Genomic DNA, 17510 nt, shown 5'->3' with positions numbered 1-17510 from the left:
ACCTCACAGCTTCAAATCCTATCATCTGATTTTTTTTAAGGAAAAAGATGAGACCTTAAAAAGCAGAGAGAGAAACCTTTGTGGAAGAGGAAGGACACAGATCAAGATCCTGTCTCTCTCTTCCTCTGACTGCATTCCCTTACACATTGAATCCTCCATGAATCAGTTCAGATGTCCTTGCCCTTTGATCATAATAGAACATTCAGTAATAACCTACACACAGCTCAACAAAATAGAGCATTTACAGAGCACTTTAAAGTTTGAAAAGTGATATACATATTTTCTTCTCATCTGATCCTTACAACAGCTATAGGGAGCTAGATGGCTCAGTGGATAGAGCACTGGAGCTGGAGTCAGGAAGACCTGACTGAGTTCAAGTCCAGCCTCAGACATCTACAAGCTATGTGACCCTGGGCAAGTCACTTAACCTCTATTTGCCTTAATTCACTGGAGAAGGAAATTGGAAACCATTAGGGTTTGCCAAGAAAACCCTAATGGACAGCACTGGTATGCAACTGTCAGTTCACAAAGAGGTGGACATGATTAAACAACAAATCACCCCCATTTCACAGATGGTGACACTGAGATTCAGGCAGAGGGGGCTTAAGTGATTTTTCTCAGGCTCAAGTAGCTAGTAAGTATTTAATGTAGAATTTGAACTCAGATCTTTCTGACTCCAAGGGAAGCACTCTTTCCATTGTGCCCTCTGGTCAGTTGTAACAGCTGACTTTCCTATACTGCAGCACTTTAATTTTACAAAGTGTGTTCCTCTGTGGTTGTTCAATTGTTTTCAGTTGTGTTTGACTCTTGCTGCCTTCATTTGAGGTTTTCTTGGCAAAGATACTAGAGTGCTTTGTCATTTCTTTCAGATGAGGAAACTAAGGCAAACGGGATTAAGTGACCTGCCCAGGGTCACACAGCTAGTAAGTATCTGAGGCTAGATTTGAATTTAGGAAGAAGAGTCTTCCTGACTCCAGGTCTCCACTCTATTCACTGTGCCACCTAGCTGCCCCTATGGTCTCCAATTTCCCTCTTGCATAGATAGTATAAGTACTCCCATTTTACAGTTGAGAAAACTGAAATTTGAAGGGTTCAAGTGATTTGTCCAAGGTCACATAGCTAATTAGTCAGAGTAAGGAGCTGGGACTTGCCTTGTTTCCAAACTTCAAGTCCAGAGCGCTTTCCACTACACCATGCAAAAAAAAACAGTGAACGGACAGTCATGGTCTAGTGTTTGGTCCTTTGAAGGGTTAACATAAATGATCCTTTCATAAAGTATTTCCTGAAGCTGAACTGGCAAAAATCTGTGTGCCACCGAGTTAGAAGCATTCTTCTTGCTTCCTGGTAGGAAATCAATGCTTCTGGCATCACACATTTGATACCACTAGGGTCTATAGCATAATTCACAGCACATGAAGCTGAGGCTTAGAGCCAGCTATGATGAATGAGATTACTACTTCGAGGTTGGTGGCAACAGACCAGAGGGCTGCTGCTTTCCACCTGATTCTCTCTATCCTTCTATAAACATTTCTAGCCTTAGAAGTCTCTCATGTAAGTGTCTTCTTACAATTCAACTCTGAGAATCAGCTGGCTAGTTGTTTGTTGTTTAGTCTTATTTGAATCCTTGTAACCCTATGGACCATACTGTTCATGGGGTTTTCTTGGCAAAGATACTGGAGTGGTTTGGTATGACCTTCTGTGGATTAAGGCAGACAGGCTAAGTGACTTGCCCAGGGTCACACAACTAATAAGTATCTGAGACTGGACTTGAACTCAGGTCTTCCTGACTCCAGACCCAGTGTTCTATCCATCCACTGAGCCATCTAGCTGCCTCCAATTGGCTGGTATATCAAGCTAACTGACATATCCAATCAATATTTAAATCTTGCTGTTTCTACCACCACAAAATCTTTCATATGTGGCCCTTTCTTTCTAGTCACCCAGATATCACCTTACTTCAGGTCCCACATCTCCTTTAGCCTAGAGTATTACAACAGCATCCTGACTGGTCTCTCCTATCTCAGATCTCTTCCCATCCTAATTCATCTTACATGCTGTTGCCAAAGCAACTTTCCTGAAGTGCTGATCCAACTATGTCATTTCTCTACACAATAAACTCCAGTGGCTCCTGTTTGTTTCTAGATAAAATATAAACATCTCTGTTTAACTTTTAAATTATTTTAAACAATTTTTAAAAATTGTAAATTTCTTTATGACCTAGCTCCAACCTACCTTTCCAGCTTCACTGAACTTTATTCCCCTTCCTGTACTCTGCAATCAAGCCAAATTGGCCTTTCCATTTCTTCATACCCAACATTTCATCTCCTCTTCCCATGCCTTTGTATTAGACATTTCACATGTCTGCAATGCATTCCTACCACAAGAACCACCTTATTCATGAAGCCTTCCTTTCCTGTTCCCCCAAATGTCAGTCCTAAACTACGTTGTAAGTAACTACTTTGTGTAGATGTGTATTTATCTTCTTCTGTTCTTTATATACTTAAGACGTACACTTGTTATCTCCCTGCTTAGAACATAAGCTCCTAGCAAGTGGGGATTTTTTGTCTATGTCCTTCTATTCCCAGTACCTAACACAATGCATAGCACACACCATGCATGCTTCAAAATGCACACTGATTAATTATTTGTATACCTGATCTGGCCCAAGATCAAACTGGAAACTCCTTGAACACAGGATGTTCACTGTAATCTTTCTTTGTATGCTTGACAGCTAGCATGATGCCTTGAACATGAAGCAAGAATTTGGGAAATCCTTGGCAGATTTAATTTAATTATGTTATTTAAATCTATTCTGTTGCATTTTAAACTTATTTCATCTTTTCTTTCTACAGAGGAGAGAGGAAAAACTCATCATCGCTTTTTTGAAACGAACTTTCGAAACTTTTCTTCATAGTATCCCTTTTCCAATCATTTAATTATTTTCATTCTTCTCATTTCTCCATCTTTGGGGACCTAAACGAGATGAAGTACTAAATTATTAGGCTACGTACAGAGAAAACGTTAGACATGTTTTCAACATGCCATATAAATGTGACAATATCTCAGGTTTATGAAGCAGCACTATAGTATTGCGCTGTCCATTCAGATCTTACACTGGAGTTCACAAAGCATCAGTGTGGTTAAAGAAGTTTTGACATACTTAGTAAAAGCTAGGTATCGTAGTGGATCAAGTTCCTGGCTTGGAGTTGGAAAGACCTAGGTTCAAATCCTGCCTTTGATACTTACTAACTGTGTGACCTTACATAAGTCACACTGTCTGATCTTCATTTTCCTTTTCTATAAAAGGAGGATAATAATACATGTACATGTACATGTAATTGTTTTCTCATGGGTGGTTGTGAGGCTTAAATGAGATGAAATATGTGGAGCCCTTTGCAAATTTTAAATCTATGTAAATTTTACAATTACAGAAATGTTCAGAGGAATGAGACTTTATCTCCCTTTGTCTATATGTGCCCTTCTCCTGGATGAGAAAAACAGTACCATAAATAAAGGAAGAAGGAAAAAACTAAGGGATGGTCACTCTTTAGAAATAAAAATCTCTAGTCGGTCAAGATGGAGTCAAACCTCCTCACTTACCTCTATGTAATTGTACATGGACAAATCTGAAATTGCATGATCATCTGGAATTCTCAATCTTGAGAATTCAGGAAGACAAGCACCTAGAAAACAAATGAAATGATTCAAACGTCATCAAAATGAGTCCCTTGAAGTACACTAGGCTCTGTGTACTCCAAGTACATAACATACATAATTACTGTTCCTCAGTAATTAGCCACCCTTGGTAAACAATTCACAGGAAAGACTATAATCGACATTAGTTTGCAACTGCTAAACCAGAGTTTTCTGGGTGTCTTTTTCCCCCTCTTCTCTCTTGGGTAGTTAGTTATTCTGCATCTGTAATTAGCATCAAGACTGACAGTCCCCCCTTAAAACCTTTTCCCTTTAATCATCACCATCCTTCTTGTTCCACAAAGGTTTGGGTCTTATTCTTCAAAGGCTGCAACTGTCTGGCCTACGAAAAGTCCAGTCCCTCCCATTAGACTGTGAGCTCTTTGAGAGTAAGGACTGTTTTTTGCTTTCTTTGAATCCCCGCCCTTGGTTACCCTAGGGTCTGACACACAGAAAGCACTTAATAATTGCTCTGACCCTGGGCTAAGAAGTTGGAATACAAAAACAAAAAGGAAACAGAACCTGCCTTCAGGGAGTTTACGTTCCACCAAAGGAGACATAAGTATATACAAAATAGAGGAGATAATGACTAGGCCTGGGATTTCTCTGGTCTAGGGAGGATGCTCATTTACTTTTCAGATCAGTGACTTCTCTATAAGAAGTCTTAGACTCTTTCAGTGTCTCAGTCTTAGAGAGTTTCCCATAATGCTAAGAGGTGAGTCACAAAGCCACTTGTGTCAGAGATAGGTCTTGAAGCTTGGCCTTTCTAACTCAAGGGTTAGCATGCTATCTCTCATACAAAATAAATACAAGTTACTGGGGGAGGGGGCACCAGCAGCTGTGGATATCAGAAAAAATTTCATGTATGTAGAAGATGTCATTTATGGAGAGTGTTAAAGGAAACAGAGATAGAGTGGAAAGACATTCCAGTCACAGGGAAAAGAGAATGTAAAACTGCAGAGACAGAATGTCATTTGTGGGGAGCAACAAGGTCAATCTCGCTGAACTGTAGAGTACAAGACGGAGTAATGAATGAACGGAGTGAGGTAGATTGGGGGTAGGATATGAAAGAATTTAAGAGGAGTTTATATTTAATCCTCGAGGCAATAGGAAAAATCAGAACTGTACCTTAGGAAAATTACTCCCACCTCTCAAATATACTCAAACCATGTTCCCAATGATTTGTTCATGTTCACTCTCCTGTGCCCCACCTCTCAACATCTAAGTCAGGTCACTGACTAGCTATTGCCTGCTTTTTGGACCAGCGCTGGGCACGTGTTTTGGGTTCTGGAGATGGGGATACCCAGATCAGAGATGGTATCACAGGGGAAAGAAATAGAACAGTGAGAGGAAAGAATAAGCATTAACATCTTGGATGTCAGTGAACTTATTAAATGGACAGAAATGAGTGAATTTAATTTAGATAATCATTACGTACACTACTGTGGGCAAGAATCCCTTAGAAGAAATGGAGTAGCCCTCATAGTCAATAAAAGGGTTAGAAAAGCAGTACCAGGATATAATCTCAAAAATAACAATGAAATCTGAATCCAAGGCAAACCATTCATCATCACAGTGATACAAGTCTATGCTCCAACCATTGATGCCAAAATGGCCAAAGTCAATCAATTCTATGAAGATCTACAACATATTATAGAAATAACACCCCAAAAAGATGTTACATTCATCATAGGAAATTGGAATGCTAAAGTAGGAAATAAAAATATAATTGGAATAACAAGCAAGTTTGACCTTGGAGTATAAAATGAAGCAGGGCAGAAACTAATAGAGTTTTGTCAAGATAACTCACTGATCATAGCAAATACTGTTTTCAAAAACCCAAAAGGTGACTCTAAATTCAGGTATTTAGTGTTTCAGCATGGTTAATCCCTAGGATTTCTCATTTAGTCACTCTTACAGAATTCTGTAAACTTATCTTTCTGCTCATTTAGTTTCTGGTCCACTATCTAGTTATGTAGCAAGAGGCTAGTTATCCATTTTTATATCCATGATACAAACAGATTATTTTTACCTCATATTTTTTTCAGAGAATCATAGAATCCTAGGGTTGGAAGGAACCTTGAAGGTCATTTAGTCTAGGCTCTGCTAACCAAAACCTCTTGCCACTCTTGTCAGTTAGTCATCCAGTTTCTGCTTAGACACATCTGGTAAGGAGGAATCCATTCTTATAGGACAGCCCATTCCATTAAAAAAAATACAACAAACTTGAATTGTTAGAAAGTCTGTGTTCATATTGAGCTATAATATGACCTTGAAATTTCTCAATAATTCTTATTTTTTTCACTGACATGACATGGAATAAATCTAATTTCTTACTCATTTCTCTGTGGATAGTGTTTTACCATTTAGGGACAGGAACAGTAGTGCACCAAATTAATCAGTTTTTTATTATTACTTTTTTTATAAAAGTCTGATGGTAGAAGAAGAGAAAACCGATAGCTAAATGAGGTTCGGAGATCATCCATGGATTTCACTTATCTAAAACTTGCTTATACACTTCTAGTAGATATCACTGGATAAAAATGGTCAAATTTCCTTATGTTTGTACAAAATCTACACTGTAGGATTTAACTCTATCAATCTACTAGAAAAAAATAGAAGTGATATGTTTAGCAGACCCAAGAAACTCACCATCTCTGAATTTTGCCAACCAAGAATGTGTTCGTCCTTCGTTGCTGAAGAAGACCATGCCATCAGAGAAATGATGACAGGACTTGCACTTGACTTTGTTTGGAGTGAGGGAGGGCTGTGCAGGTCACCAGCCTCACTTCTCTTCCAGAGCCATCTGAATCCAGTGACCAGATGTTCATCAGGATGACTGGAGATGACCCAGGATGAGGCAATTGGGATTAAGTGACTTGCCCAAGGTTATACAACTAGTGAGTGCCAAGTGTCTGAGGTGAGATTTGAACTCAGGTCCTCCTGACTCTTGCACTGGTGCTCTATCCACTGCACCACCTAGCTATCAACCAAGAATATCCACATAGTGGTAGACAGTCAGGATCTGAGGGAGCTAAATAAGGCAAAAGACAGAGCTAGGGGTTCTACTGACTTTTCTTCTGCAAATTGTAGCTACCCAAAGGTTTCAGGGCTCTGTTAACTGAGCAGCTAGCTACTATTCATGGGAAAGAGATGCCACAGAAGGAAGCCAGGCCACCAAAACTATCAGCATTATTTCTGGTTTTAAGTACCCTCTTGCTAATCTGTCCAAAAGGGATTTACTTACTTAAGTCATTTTGGAATTTATCCATTAACTCATCAAATACCAAACAGTCTTCAAAGCCCTGAAAAGAGATAAATCCAAGATAGTAAAAAAGCAATAATAAAAATCTACCAAGTTCTTAAATAGGCATACCCTACTTAGCAATTGGCTCTCATAAGGTGGTTAGAGTTGGCTCCAGTACACTCCTGTTTAACAGTCATGTGACCCTTAAGGTGTGTGTTCCCCTAAATTATGACTTTGGTCCTCTTTTTCTCCTTATGCACTTTCTTGGCAATTTCATTCATTCTCATATTTTAACTGCTACCTATATAAAGAGAATTTTCACTTTATGTTTCTAGTTCCATGACTAATGAATGGATCACTGGATATTTCCACTGGGATGTCCTATGGGCACTATAAACTCAAAAAGACCCAAACAAACTTATTAGGTTTCTCCCTAAAGCTGCTCCTCCTTCTGACACCATTAGACCTATTCTTATTATTATTGTTAGACCTACCACCATTTACTTTGTCCCCATCTTCCAAGCCTTAGTGCTATATTTGACTTTTGCCTCTTCCTTACCTTTCAGGTCCAGTTAACAAGTAATATAAATTTTGTCTAAGATATCTGTCATATCCATTCCCTCCTCTCAAATCCCACTGCCACCACCAAAATACAGGACCTCATTACAACCCACTTGGACTATTACTATAGCTCATTACAATTATTCCCACCCCCACTCTCTTCTCTCCAAAGATCCTTACTTCCTCCACACTAGTGCCTGACTAATCTTTCTTAGGCATGTATAACTTGTCTGCTCGAAAATATTTAGGGCTCCTTATATTTCCTATCGAGTCAAATTCTCAAAAAAGTGAGGCTGGTGACCTTGCACAGTCTTCCCTCACTCAAAACAAAGTCAAGTGCAAGTGATGTCATCATTTCTCTGATGGCATGGTCTTCTTTGGCAATGAAGGATGAACACAATCGAGTCAAATTAAAGCTACTTTGCTTGGTATGTAAGGCCTGCCACATTGTGGCACCACTTTCCCCTTCCAGCCTTATCTCATATAACTCCCCTTTAGGCCTCTATCTTCTAGCCAAACTGGACTAATCTCTGCCTGGGGAATATACCATATTCTCTCTTTTCTTGGTGCTTTTGCTCACTCTGGCCTTACGTTTGAAATATACTCCATCTCCTTTCTTGCCTACTGAATGCCTTTAAAACCCAGTTTAAATCCCACCTTCCCCATGAAGCCTTCCACTAATCCCTTTCTCCCTTGCCAACTTTTCCTACTACCTCATATAGTGTTTTATCTTGAACCTCTCGCAAGAATTTATCAGATAAAATTATATATTATAGTTGGGCGTTTCTGTGTGTCATCTCCCTAATAGACTTTTAAGTTCTATAATGGCCAGGACCATCTTATGTAAACTTTGTATGGAAAGCAAAAGGTATGTTTGGAACATAGTGAGGAGCAGTGAGTAAACCAATTTGACCTAGTTTATTGACCAAAGTAGTAGGGGTGTGTATATACTGATCTTTTTATTTAGAAAATAAATTCTCATAAAAAAAGCTATAAAAAACTGCTTATGCTCACCAACTCTTTAGACCTTTGAAAACTAAATTATGTCTCTGCCACTAACACTAATGGGCTGGCTAATCTTTTTTTTTTTAATAATTTTTAAAAATTTTAAACTTAAATAAAAAAATGAGGAAAAAGAAACATTGCCATGTACCCAGCAGACTACAAGAGAGGATTCAATATGAAACAATAAATGTACATTTCAAAAAAACCCTATATATCAAATACTACACCTTGTTTTCAAAGCTGCTCAGTTTTTCTTTGCTTCCTTGTTAGTTTTCTTTTGTTTTCTGTTGTGTACTTTTTATTTTATTTTTCCCCCTTCCTCTCCCCCATCACCCTAAAGAAGGCTACAATTAAGCATGGATATGGATATGGATATGGATATCTATAAGTATATACATATATATACATAAAATGTATACATATACATAGATATCTATAAACATACACATATACACTCGTAAACATATATGTAAGACTGTCCAATGTGCTATTTCCTCCTATAATCTGTTTCTCTGAAGGTGGATAGCATCTTCCTTCCTAAGTCTAAGTATACCCACATTTTTCTAAGCTCACTATTTCCTACACCACAGCAATATTTCAACCCAAGAAAGTTTTTTTTCAAAATTTTCTGCATTCCTTCTATTCTTGGCTACATAGATTTTATTTATACAAGAAAATTTTGATTTAAAATAATCAAAATTATCCTTTTTATACTTCAACAATGCTTTCACCATATCATTTAGTTTAAGGTCTGATATTACTGAATCTGCATCTTTTCCCCCAGTTTCTTTGATGTTCTTGACCTTTTGTTCTTTCAAATGAACTTTGTGATTATTTTTTCTAATTCAGTAAAAAATTTTTTAGTAATTTAATTGGGATGACATTGAATAAACAGACTACGTAAAATTGTCATTTAAAAAATTATATTGACTTTACCTAGCCATGAGCAATAAATATTATTTCAATTACTTAGATAGGAGTTTATTTGTATAAAAAGTGTTTTATGTTTGTGTTCATATAATTTTGTCTGTTTTGGCAGGTATACACTTAGGTATTTTCAATAGTCTAAAACAATATTGAATAATATTGCTGACATATAATGCAGTTTCTCCATTTTTCACTTTTGATTAAATCTATCTTAACTTTAACTTTGAGATCTATATCCTGGCTTTTTTTTTTTACATATTAAATTCTATTCCTGTCCTTTATTTTATCTTTCTGTGTATGTCTCATTTTTATAGTGTTTACTGAAAGCAACATATTGTTGAATTCAAATTTTTCATCTGCTGTTTCCATTTTATGAATAAATTCATCCTATTCACATACTAAACTACAATTACTTGTGTATTTTCCTACTTCCAATTTTTCCTCACTACCCTTCTCTCCCTATTTACCCTAACCCTCCTCACTCCTGTGCTTTACTTCTACATACTACCTCGCCCTCCTATTCCTTAATCCACACTCCTTTAAGAGTCTTTCCCTTATCCTCTCCCCCTACCCTATCCTCTTACTCTCTTCTTATTTCTTTCTAAATTTAGAAAACTTTTATACCCTTCCAGATTATATAAATATGTGTATATATATATATATATATATATAGTTCCCTCTTTAACCCATTCCCAATGATTGTAGGTTTCAGCCCTATTCACCCTTCCCTCTACTACTTCTGTGTCAGTTTTCCTCTTATGCCTCATTTGTATGAGATAATTACTCCTTTTTATCTCTCCCTAGTTTTCCTTTTTTTTAGAATCACCCCGCCATACTCAGCTCAGCCCATGTCTTTCTTTCAAACTACCCAAATAACGATGACATCAGAACACTTTTCACATACATGATGTAAACAGTTTGATCCTATTGAGTCCCTTATTACTGATCTTTAATGTTATATTTCTCCTGGATATTATATATCAATTTTTTCCTTAAGTTCTAGGGTTTTTATTACAAAAACCTGTAAGTCTTTAAGTTCATTAAATTTCCATTTTTTTTTCATTCAGGATTATACTTAACTTTACTAGATAAGTTAATGGTCTTAACCCTAGCTCTTTTGCTCTGTAGAATATAGTATTCCAAGACCTACCAGTCCCTCAACATAGTAGTTCCTAGGACTTGTGCAGTCCTTATTGTAGCTCCATAATATTTAAATTGTTTTTTTCTTGTTGCTTCCAATATTTTTTCCTTAACCTTGGAATTAAAGCTTTGAAACCTGACTATGATATTCCTGTAAGTTTTCCTCCTGGGATCTCTTTCAGGTGGTAATCCACTCTTTTAGGTGGATTTTTTTCTATTTCTGCTTTTGCTTTCCTGTTCTAGAACGTCAGGACAATTTTCCTGGGCAATTTCTTATAATATTGTGCTAAGATTCTTTTTTTATCATAATTTTCAGGTAGTCCAACTATTCGTACATTATTTCTCCTCAATCTGTTCTCCAGATCAGTTGCTTTGCTGACAAGATGTTTCACATTCTCTTCTATCTTTCATTCTTTTGATTTTGTTTTATAATTTCTTGGTGTCTTAGAATGTCATTAGCTTCCCCTTGCCCAATTCTAGTTTTCAATGAATTATTTTCTTCCTTAAGTTTTTGATTCTCTATTTCCAGTTGGTTCATTTTCTTTTCATACTTTTCTTGATTTTCTTAGATTGCTCTTTTTTTTTTTCTAATTTTTCCTCAATTTCTCTTATTTGATTTTTAAAGCCCTTTTTGAGTTCTTCCAAGAAATTTTTTTGTTCTTGGGACTATATGACCTTTCCCATTGAAAAAGGAGTGGCTTTTTTGGCTTCATTATCTTCCTCTGACTATGAACCCAGATCTTCTCTGTTCCCATGGTAACATGGTTGAGTTTTTTTCTCATTTGCATGCTCATTTTTAGTTATTTATTATGTATTTTATTTTGTTTGTAGCAGCTATTAGTGTAATCAAGTTGCAGTCCCAAGGTATGGTAAATGATGCCTCAAGCCTCAGGTTCTACTTACTATTTCCTGATGTCTGTCTCGGCCCCCTAAGTCACAGCTAGGGCCTCCAGGCACTCCCTGGGGTTCCTCTAACGGTTTCAAGCTACAGCTATCCTGTCTGCCCTGGAACTGAAACCAGAAACTCTACTCTCTTGCAAGGGCCCACAACTGACAGGGTCCCTGCCACTTGCTACTGCGCTCACCAGGTGTGTGCTAGCTGGGCTTCTCCTCACAGCCACAGCCAGGAAATGTGTGGTCAGCGCAGCTGCGACTGGTGTCCCTCAGTAGTGGAAGGTCCTTCAATCTTCTCCTACTCAGCCCTCCCTCAGATCCCCACACTGCTTGTGAGATTCAAGGTTCTAAGGCAGAGGCTGCCCCCAGGGCTTGTTGTTTGTTGAGTCTGCAGGCCAGCCTGGAGGTGGTCTTCAGATGCTAAAATTGAGCTGCTTACAGTTCTAATACATGCATTCATTTTTCTGACTGAACCAAAAACTGTACTGTGATTCCCCGATCCCTAACCCTCTTAACCATGAAAGCATGGGCTATCAATTCAACTGTTTTCACTTAATTACCCCGATTTGCCAAATGGCTGGTTGATGAGCGATACTTTCACTAATGACTAGTTCTTGGGGATTACGTGGGCACACCTTTGACATCAGGTGAGTGGTACATTTTGCCTGAGATGATGCGTGTAGCTGCTTGCTTAGCAAAGGCAACTCACCGCATTCATGCCTTGTCCAAAAAAGGGCACGATTGCATGCGCCGCGTCTCCCATGAGCACGCACTGGGAACCAATGTGGAATGGAGAGCACTTGACAGCAATCATAGGCTGGGCTGGCAACAGAAAGTAGTCTCGCTTCAGCGCTTCCCTTGCAGGAGGCAAAAATCATGACATATACAGATCAGCTTGAAGCATCAGAGTTTATAACCTGGTGAAACGTGCTTGTCTATAAGCAATGTGTACTAAAATAAAGCAATGTATACGCCCAATGACCTTATCCCATTAAAATATACCTAGGTATGCCAATGAATAAACAGGAAAGGCAAGTAACGAAAAGTTCTGCATGGCTCTGGTGTCTGTATTTCTATGTTTCTACGTAGGTGTATGTTTCCAGTTACAAAACAAGTATTTACCCACGTCTGTTACAGTGCAAATATATTCAGGCTAATGTTGAGTAACCAAAGTAAATTCTAGCTACTTCCCTGTTATGCAATTTCCAAATTCATTAATATGTTTTGGGAAGTTCAATTTAGCTCCTTCGGTATTTCAATCTAGGCATTTCCTTAGAACACGAATAATAACTCACATTTCTAGAGTACTTTGAGGTTTACAATAATTGCTTCATAGTAAGTCTTTCAAGGACATAGTGCATGCAGTATAATTATTCACATTTTACAAATGAAGAAACTGAGGTTCCGGGAGGTTAGGTGATTTACTTATAAATCACCTAACTCAAACCCAGCCACCTTGATTGCTGTGTGGTGATTTTATCATTATACCCCAGTCCTTCTCAATGTCTGTGATAATGGTTAAGTCAACAATTTCAAATGAAATACCTCAGACATCACTAGCAGTTTCAGATCCCTCAGGAATTTGACGTACATTCTATTCAATCAATAAGTATTCACCAAGCACTTACTATGTGCCCAGGACTGAGTTGTACCAATCGACAATGAGAAACAATTACTTCTAAAGCCTCAAAGAGGTAATCAATCTCTTAATTTTCAATGAAAGATTACCTCAATCTCAGAGGTAAAACTCCCTTCTCTCATCTCTTTCTTTTCTCTCTCTGCCTCTGTCTGAGTCCCTTGTTCTTTGTGTCTCACACATACAATACGCACACACACACACGCACACACACATGGAGTACAGTTCTAAGCACAAGCACTTGTTTCTTGACTACAGGAAAACGAGTTAGCAGTAGAGAGGTCACTAGATCAGGAAATCGGATCTAAAGTAAATGCTGTGACTAACAAAATGCAGAAAAGCCTTTGGGAAAATCCCTTGACCTTTCTGGAACTCAGGAGTTTCCTCCTTTATAAAATGAGGGTACCGGATTCCTTCTAACCCCTCTAAACCTAGGGTAGTGTGGTATCATGGAAGTAGCACTGAATTAAGAGTCAGAGGACCTGGATTCAGATTCTGATTCTGCTATTTGCTACCCATGTGACCTCAGGCAAGTCAGTTGACCCTTCAGGACCTCAATTTCCTCATTTGTAAAACAAGAAGATTGAACTAGATAACTTCTCTGGATGCATCCATCTTTAAATCGGTGATCCTAGGATCTCAACATCATCATCATCACATTCAACATAAAAAGCACACACAAAAAACCTTTCCTAGAGAATTTTTAGGGGAGTGGGGTTGGGGGAAGATTCTGGGGATTATGTAGAATTCCTCATCAAAAGAAAGAATCTGCTCAGATTTTATGCTCTAATGCAGCGTCAGATCCTGGTGACTACATAACTGATTCAAACTAAAAGAGCAAAGAGTTAAAAATTCCTTGCTTGATTTTATACAACTCAAGTTCATGAATCAGAATGTGTAATTGTGGATAATGAAACTTACTCTCCCATTAGGGGGATGGAATCTGGAAAGTACTTCTGGAAGAAATCCAGCACATCGCTACCTGTGGTGATCTTTTCAAAGTCTTCAAAGGGCATGAACAAAGTACAGGTAAACGATTTGTTCTGTTTAAAGAAAAAAGGCACTTCACATATCAAAGAAATGAGGGATCTGGAAAATGTAATGATTGGAGAGATAGCACCAAGTCATAGTACTCTTGGCTAGGCACCTTAGTGTCAGAGAGGAATTGTAGCTGTGCAGTTTGAAGACATTTTACATCTATCTATCTATCTATATGTAAAGTATATATATACAAATATATACCTTATACCAATATATCTTATAGGAAGTCCCAGGACTATTCTCACAGGCCCAGATTAGGCTAAATATTCTGTCTTTTAAGGCAAAACCATGAAAGCTCAGTAGTTTGGTTTTTTTTACCCCCAAGTATGCACCTAACTATTCAAAATGCTAAGTAATAGTCTTGGGCTGAGTTAAGCTTCTCCTTTATCCTTTCTCCCATCTTTCCTGGGGATATTAACAAGAAATACATATACACATGCATATACAGACATACATAATGTATGTGTATCTATATGTGTGTATGTACACATGAATATATATGTATGTATATGTATATATTCAGTCATGTCTGACTCCTCGTGACTCCATAGACCATACATAGCACTCCAGGCCCTTCTATCTTCCTTTATCTTGTGATGTTTGCACAAGTTCATGTTCATTGTTTCCATGATACTATCTCTCCATCTCATTTTCCTCCATCTCCTTTTCTCTTTGCCTTCAATCTTTTCCAACCCCAGACTCTTTTCAGGTGAGTTTCATCTTCTCGTTTATGTTAGCCAAAGTATTTAAACTTCAGCTTCAGTATTTGACCTCCCAGTGAATAGTCTGAATTTGCTTTAAGAATTGACTGATTTGATCTTCTTGCTGTCCAAGGGACTCAAAAGTCTTCTCTGGCACCACAGTTCAAAAGCATCAATTATGCAGTACTCAGATTTCCTTATAGTCTATCTATTACAGCCATACACTGCTACTGAAAAAATCATAGCCTTGCCTATATAGACATTTGTTGGCAAATTAATGTCTTTGCTTTTTAGTATGCTGTCCAAATTTGTCATAGCTTTCCTTCCAAAGAGGAAGAGTCTTTTAATTTCATGGCTGCAGTCTCCATCAGCAGTGATCTTTGAGCCCAAGAAGATAGAATCTGACACTGCTTCCATTTCTTCTCCCTCTATTTGCCAGGAAGTGACAGGACCAGTTGTCAAGTTTTTTTTGACTGTTGGGGGTGTAAGCTCAGTTTCATGTGGACAGTCTCGGGCAGGTAAAAGTGAGGACTTCTAAACCTTAGAGTTCTAATGAGGCCCCCCAGGGAACAGCTGGGAATTGAGGTGTGAGACCCGGGCTATCTCGTGCATTTCTGCCTCTTCCCCGTGGGAAACTTGCTGGGGAGAGCATCCCACCCTTGAGATTAATCCATGGTCTGAGCACACCTGTTGTTGTCTAGCTAAGGGCTGAGAGCAGGCACGGTATTCAGGTGCAAACTATGCGGCGGGAGAGCTTAAGTAGGGTCAGGAAAGCCTGAAGGCGCTCTTAGCGCTGAAGGGCCCTTAGAGGGCAGAAGGTCCCTCCCCTCTCCCACTCCCATTCTCTTACTGTAAGATCTTTGCCTCCTTGGGAAGAGGATTCCTCTCTCCTGAGGAAGAATTCACCCTGCACATGTAACCAAGACCCTGAATAAAGCCTAACCCTTGTTCAACTCTGGAAAGTGTCTTCTCTCATACGTTTATCCGGTTTGGCCAGCCGAAGACCTGCGATAGGTAAGGTAAGACTCGGGTAGCCCTCAGGCCTCTAGGCCTGGCACATATGATGTCCTTGATGTCTGGAATCTTCTTTCTCCTAATCACCACCTCTTAGGTTCCCTGATCACCTTTAAAAGACTCCACATAGAAAAATACTAAAGGAAAATCTTCCATATTAATAAACCCAAATCCTTCAAGTTTTTCCTCATAGGGCTCACTCTTTGGAAACATTTAGTCATTCATTAAATAAGTAAAAGCTTAAAGAATTAACCACATATGGTAGTAAGTAAAGAAACAAATGAACAACACATATATAAATAGGATTAACGGTGCAATATACTCTACCTGGTTAGGAAGAGCAATCATCATGAAAGTGTTTCTTGGCCAAATGTGTAGATAATTAGGTTCCATGGCATACTGTAGGGGGAAAACAGAAGTTTACTAAAACATTAATGAAACACCTCTTCTCCATATGGCATAAGTGTTTCCCTGATAATGTAACTATAATAGTGTCATTTCTCAAACAGAATAACTTGACTTTCTGTCCACTGAGCCCATCAGAGAGCTTCTTATAGTCTCCAACAAGACCCAAAGTACATTGGAATCATATGTTGCCTTGGCATATTTGTTTCTTATGCGTAATCTTCATTTCAATTGTACTCTGAATTTGTATGAACTTTTCTCACTGGTGTTGTGCTTGTGTGTTCCCCAGGCTTATAAGGAAGAGTTCTTATTCTACCATTTCAGCATATGCTTTTACTTTGTGCTAATTGTATTTATGGTGGACAGTTGATGGGAAGCACCAAAGGAATTCTTAACATCATATATCTAACAGGTGGACATCCAGTCTCTGTTTGGAGACCTCTAAGGCATGTGTTATAGTGAAGACCCAAAGCCTCCGACTGGACAGTATAATACAAATACAACAGAATACATTTTCCAGATTTGTTCAAAATGTATGGATCATTTGTTCTGACTCTGGATGTAACTATCTAAAGTTGTTGACTGATGTATAGTAATACCATCCCTTCATGGTATGGTACAAATATCAAGAGATCTGGTCAAAGAACTTGGGTTTGAATCCTAAGACTTGCAAATTATTAGCCATAAGATTTTAGGCAATTTGTTTCATGGTGGGAATCAGCTTCCTGCTCTGCAAAGTGAGGGCACGGGATTAGATCAGGGGTGGGAAACCTATGGTCTCAAGGATTAGATGAACTCCAAAGTCCCATGTAGTTTTAAATCTACAGTCCTGTGTTCTAACAAATGTCTGACTGGATGACAGTTAAGAGATGATATTTCAGGTAAAATGCAAATGTTTTACCAGTGTTATTTGCTAGTTCTGACTTAGGAACCAAAATTATAGTCATGTCTGTTGACAATTCATTTTATTATAACTTCCTGGTTTCATTTGCTTATGATAATATGGAAATATTTGGCCCTGTATGCTAAAAACATTTCTGTTTACACTGTTATTAGGTCAATAAAGTAAGCAGTAACTTTGGGTGTTTCTCTTCTTCCTTTTGGTTTAAGGGAACGGTTTTTCCTTACATGAAAGAAGGAAAACAATATGTAAAATGACTATATTTAAATTAGCTGGGACTCTGACGACATTCTTCCTGTTTTCTTAAAGCAATACATGCCATTCTACAGTACATCTTTTATAAAA

At 38.2% G+C, this 17510-nt stretch overlaps 1 protein-coding gene across 8 annotated transcripts in view; it reads right to left on the bottom strand.

The window, feature by feature from the left end:
• The window catches only part of KMO (kynurenine 3-monooxygenase), a 79945-nt gene that overhangs the window by 17851 nt on the left and 44584 nt on the right, over positions 1-17510 (bottom strand). For all 8 annotated transcript variants that reach the window (XM_072647582.1, XM_072647583.1, XM_072647577.1 and 5 more), the window contains 5 exons: positions 16187-16258; positions 14025-14146; positions 12177-12324; positions 6941-6998; positions 3601-3683 (listed from right to left, as the gene is read on the bottom strand). In XM_072647582.1, coding sequence (XP_072503683.1) covers positions 3601-3683; positions 6941-6998; positions 12177-12324; positions 14025-14146; positions 16187-16258 — 483 coding nt within the window. The remainder of the gene's footprint in view (positions 1-3600; positions 3684-6940; positions 6999-12176; positions 12325-14024; positions 14147-16186; positions 16259-17510) is intronic.

This window comes from Notamacropus eugenii, chromosome 2 (assembly GCF_028372415.1).
Source record: "Notamacropus eugenii isolate mMacEug1 chromosome 2, mMacEug1.pri_v2, whole genome shotgun sequence".
Classification (NCBI taxonomy): Eukaryota; Metazoa; Chordata; class Mammalia; order Diprotodontia; family Macropodidae; genus Notamacropus; species Notamacropus eugenii.
The sequence above is the reverse complement of the archived record's forward strand: the minus strand, read 5'-3'. Positions and strand labels throughout refer to the sequence as shown.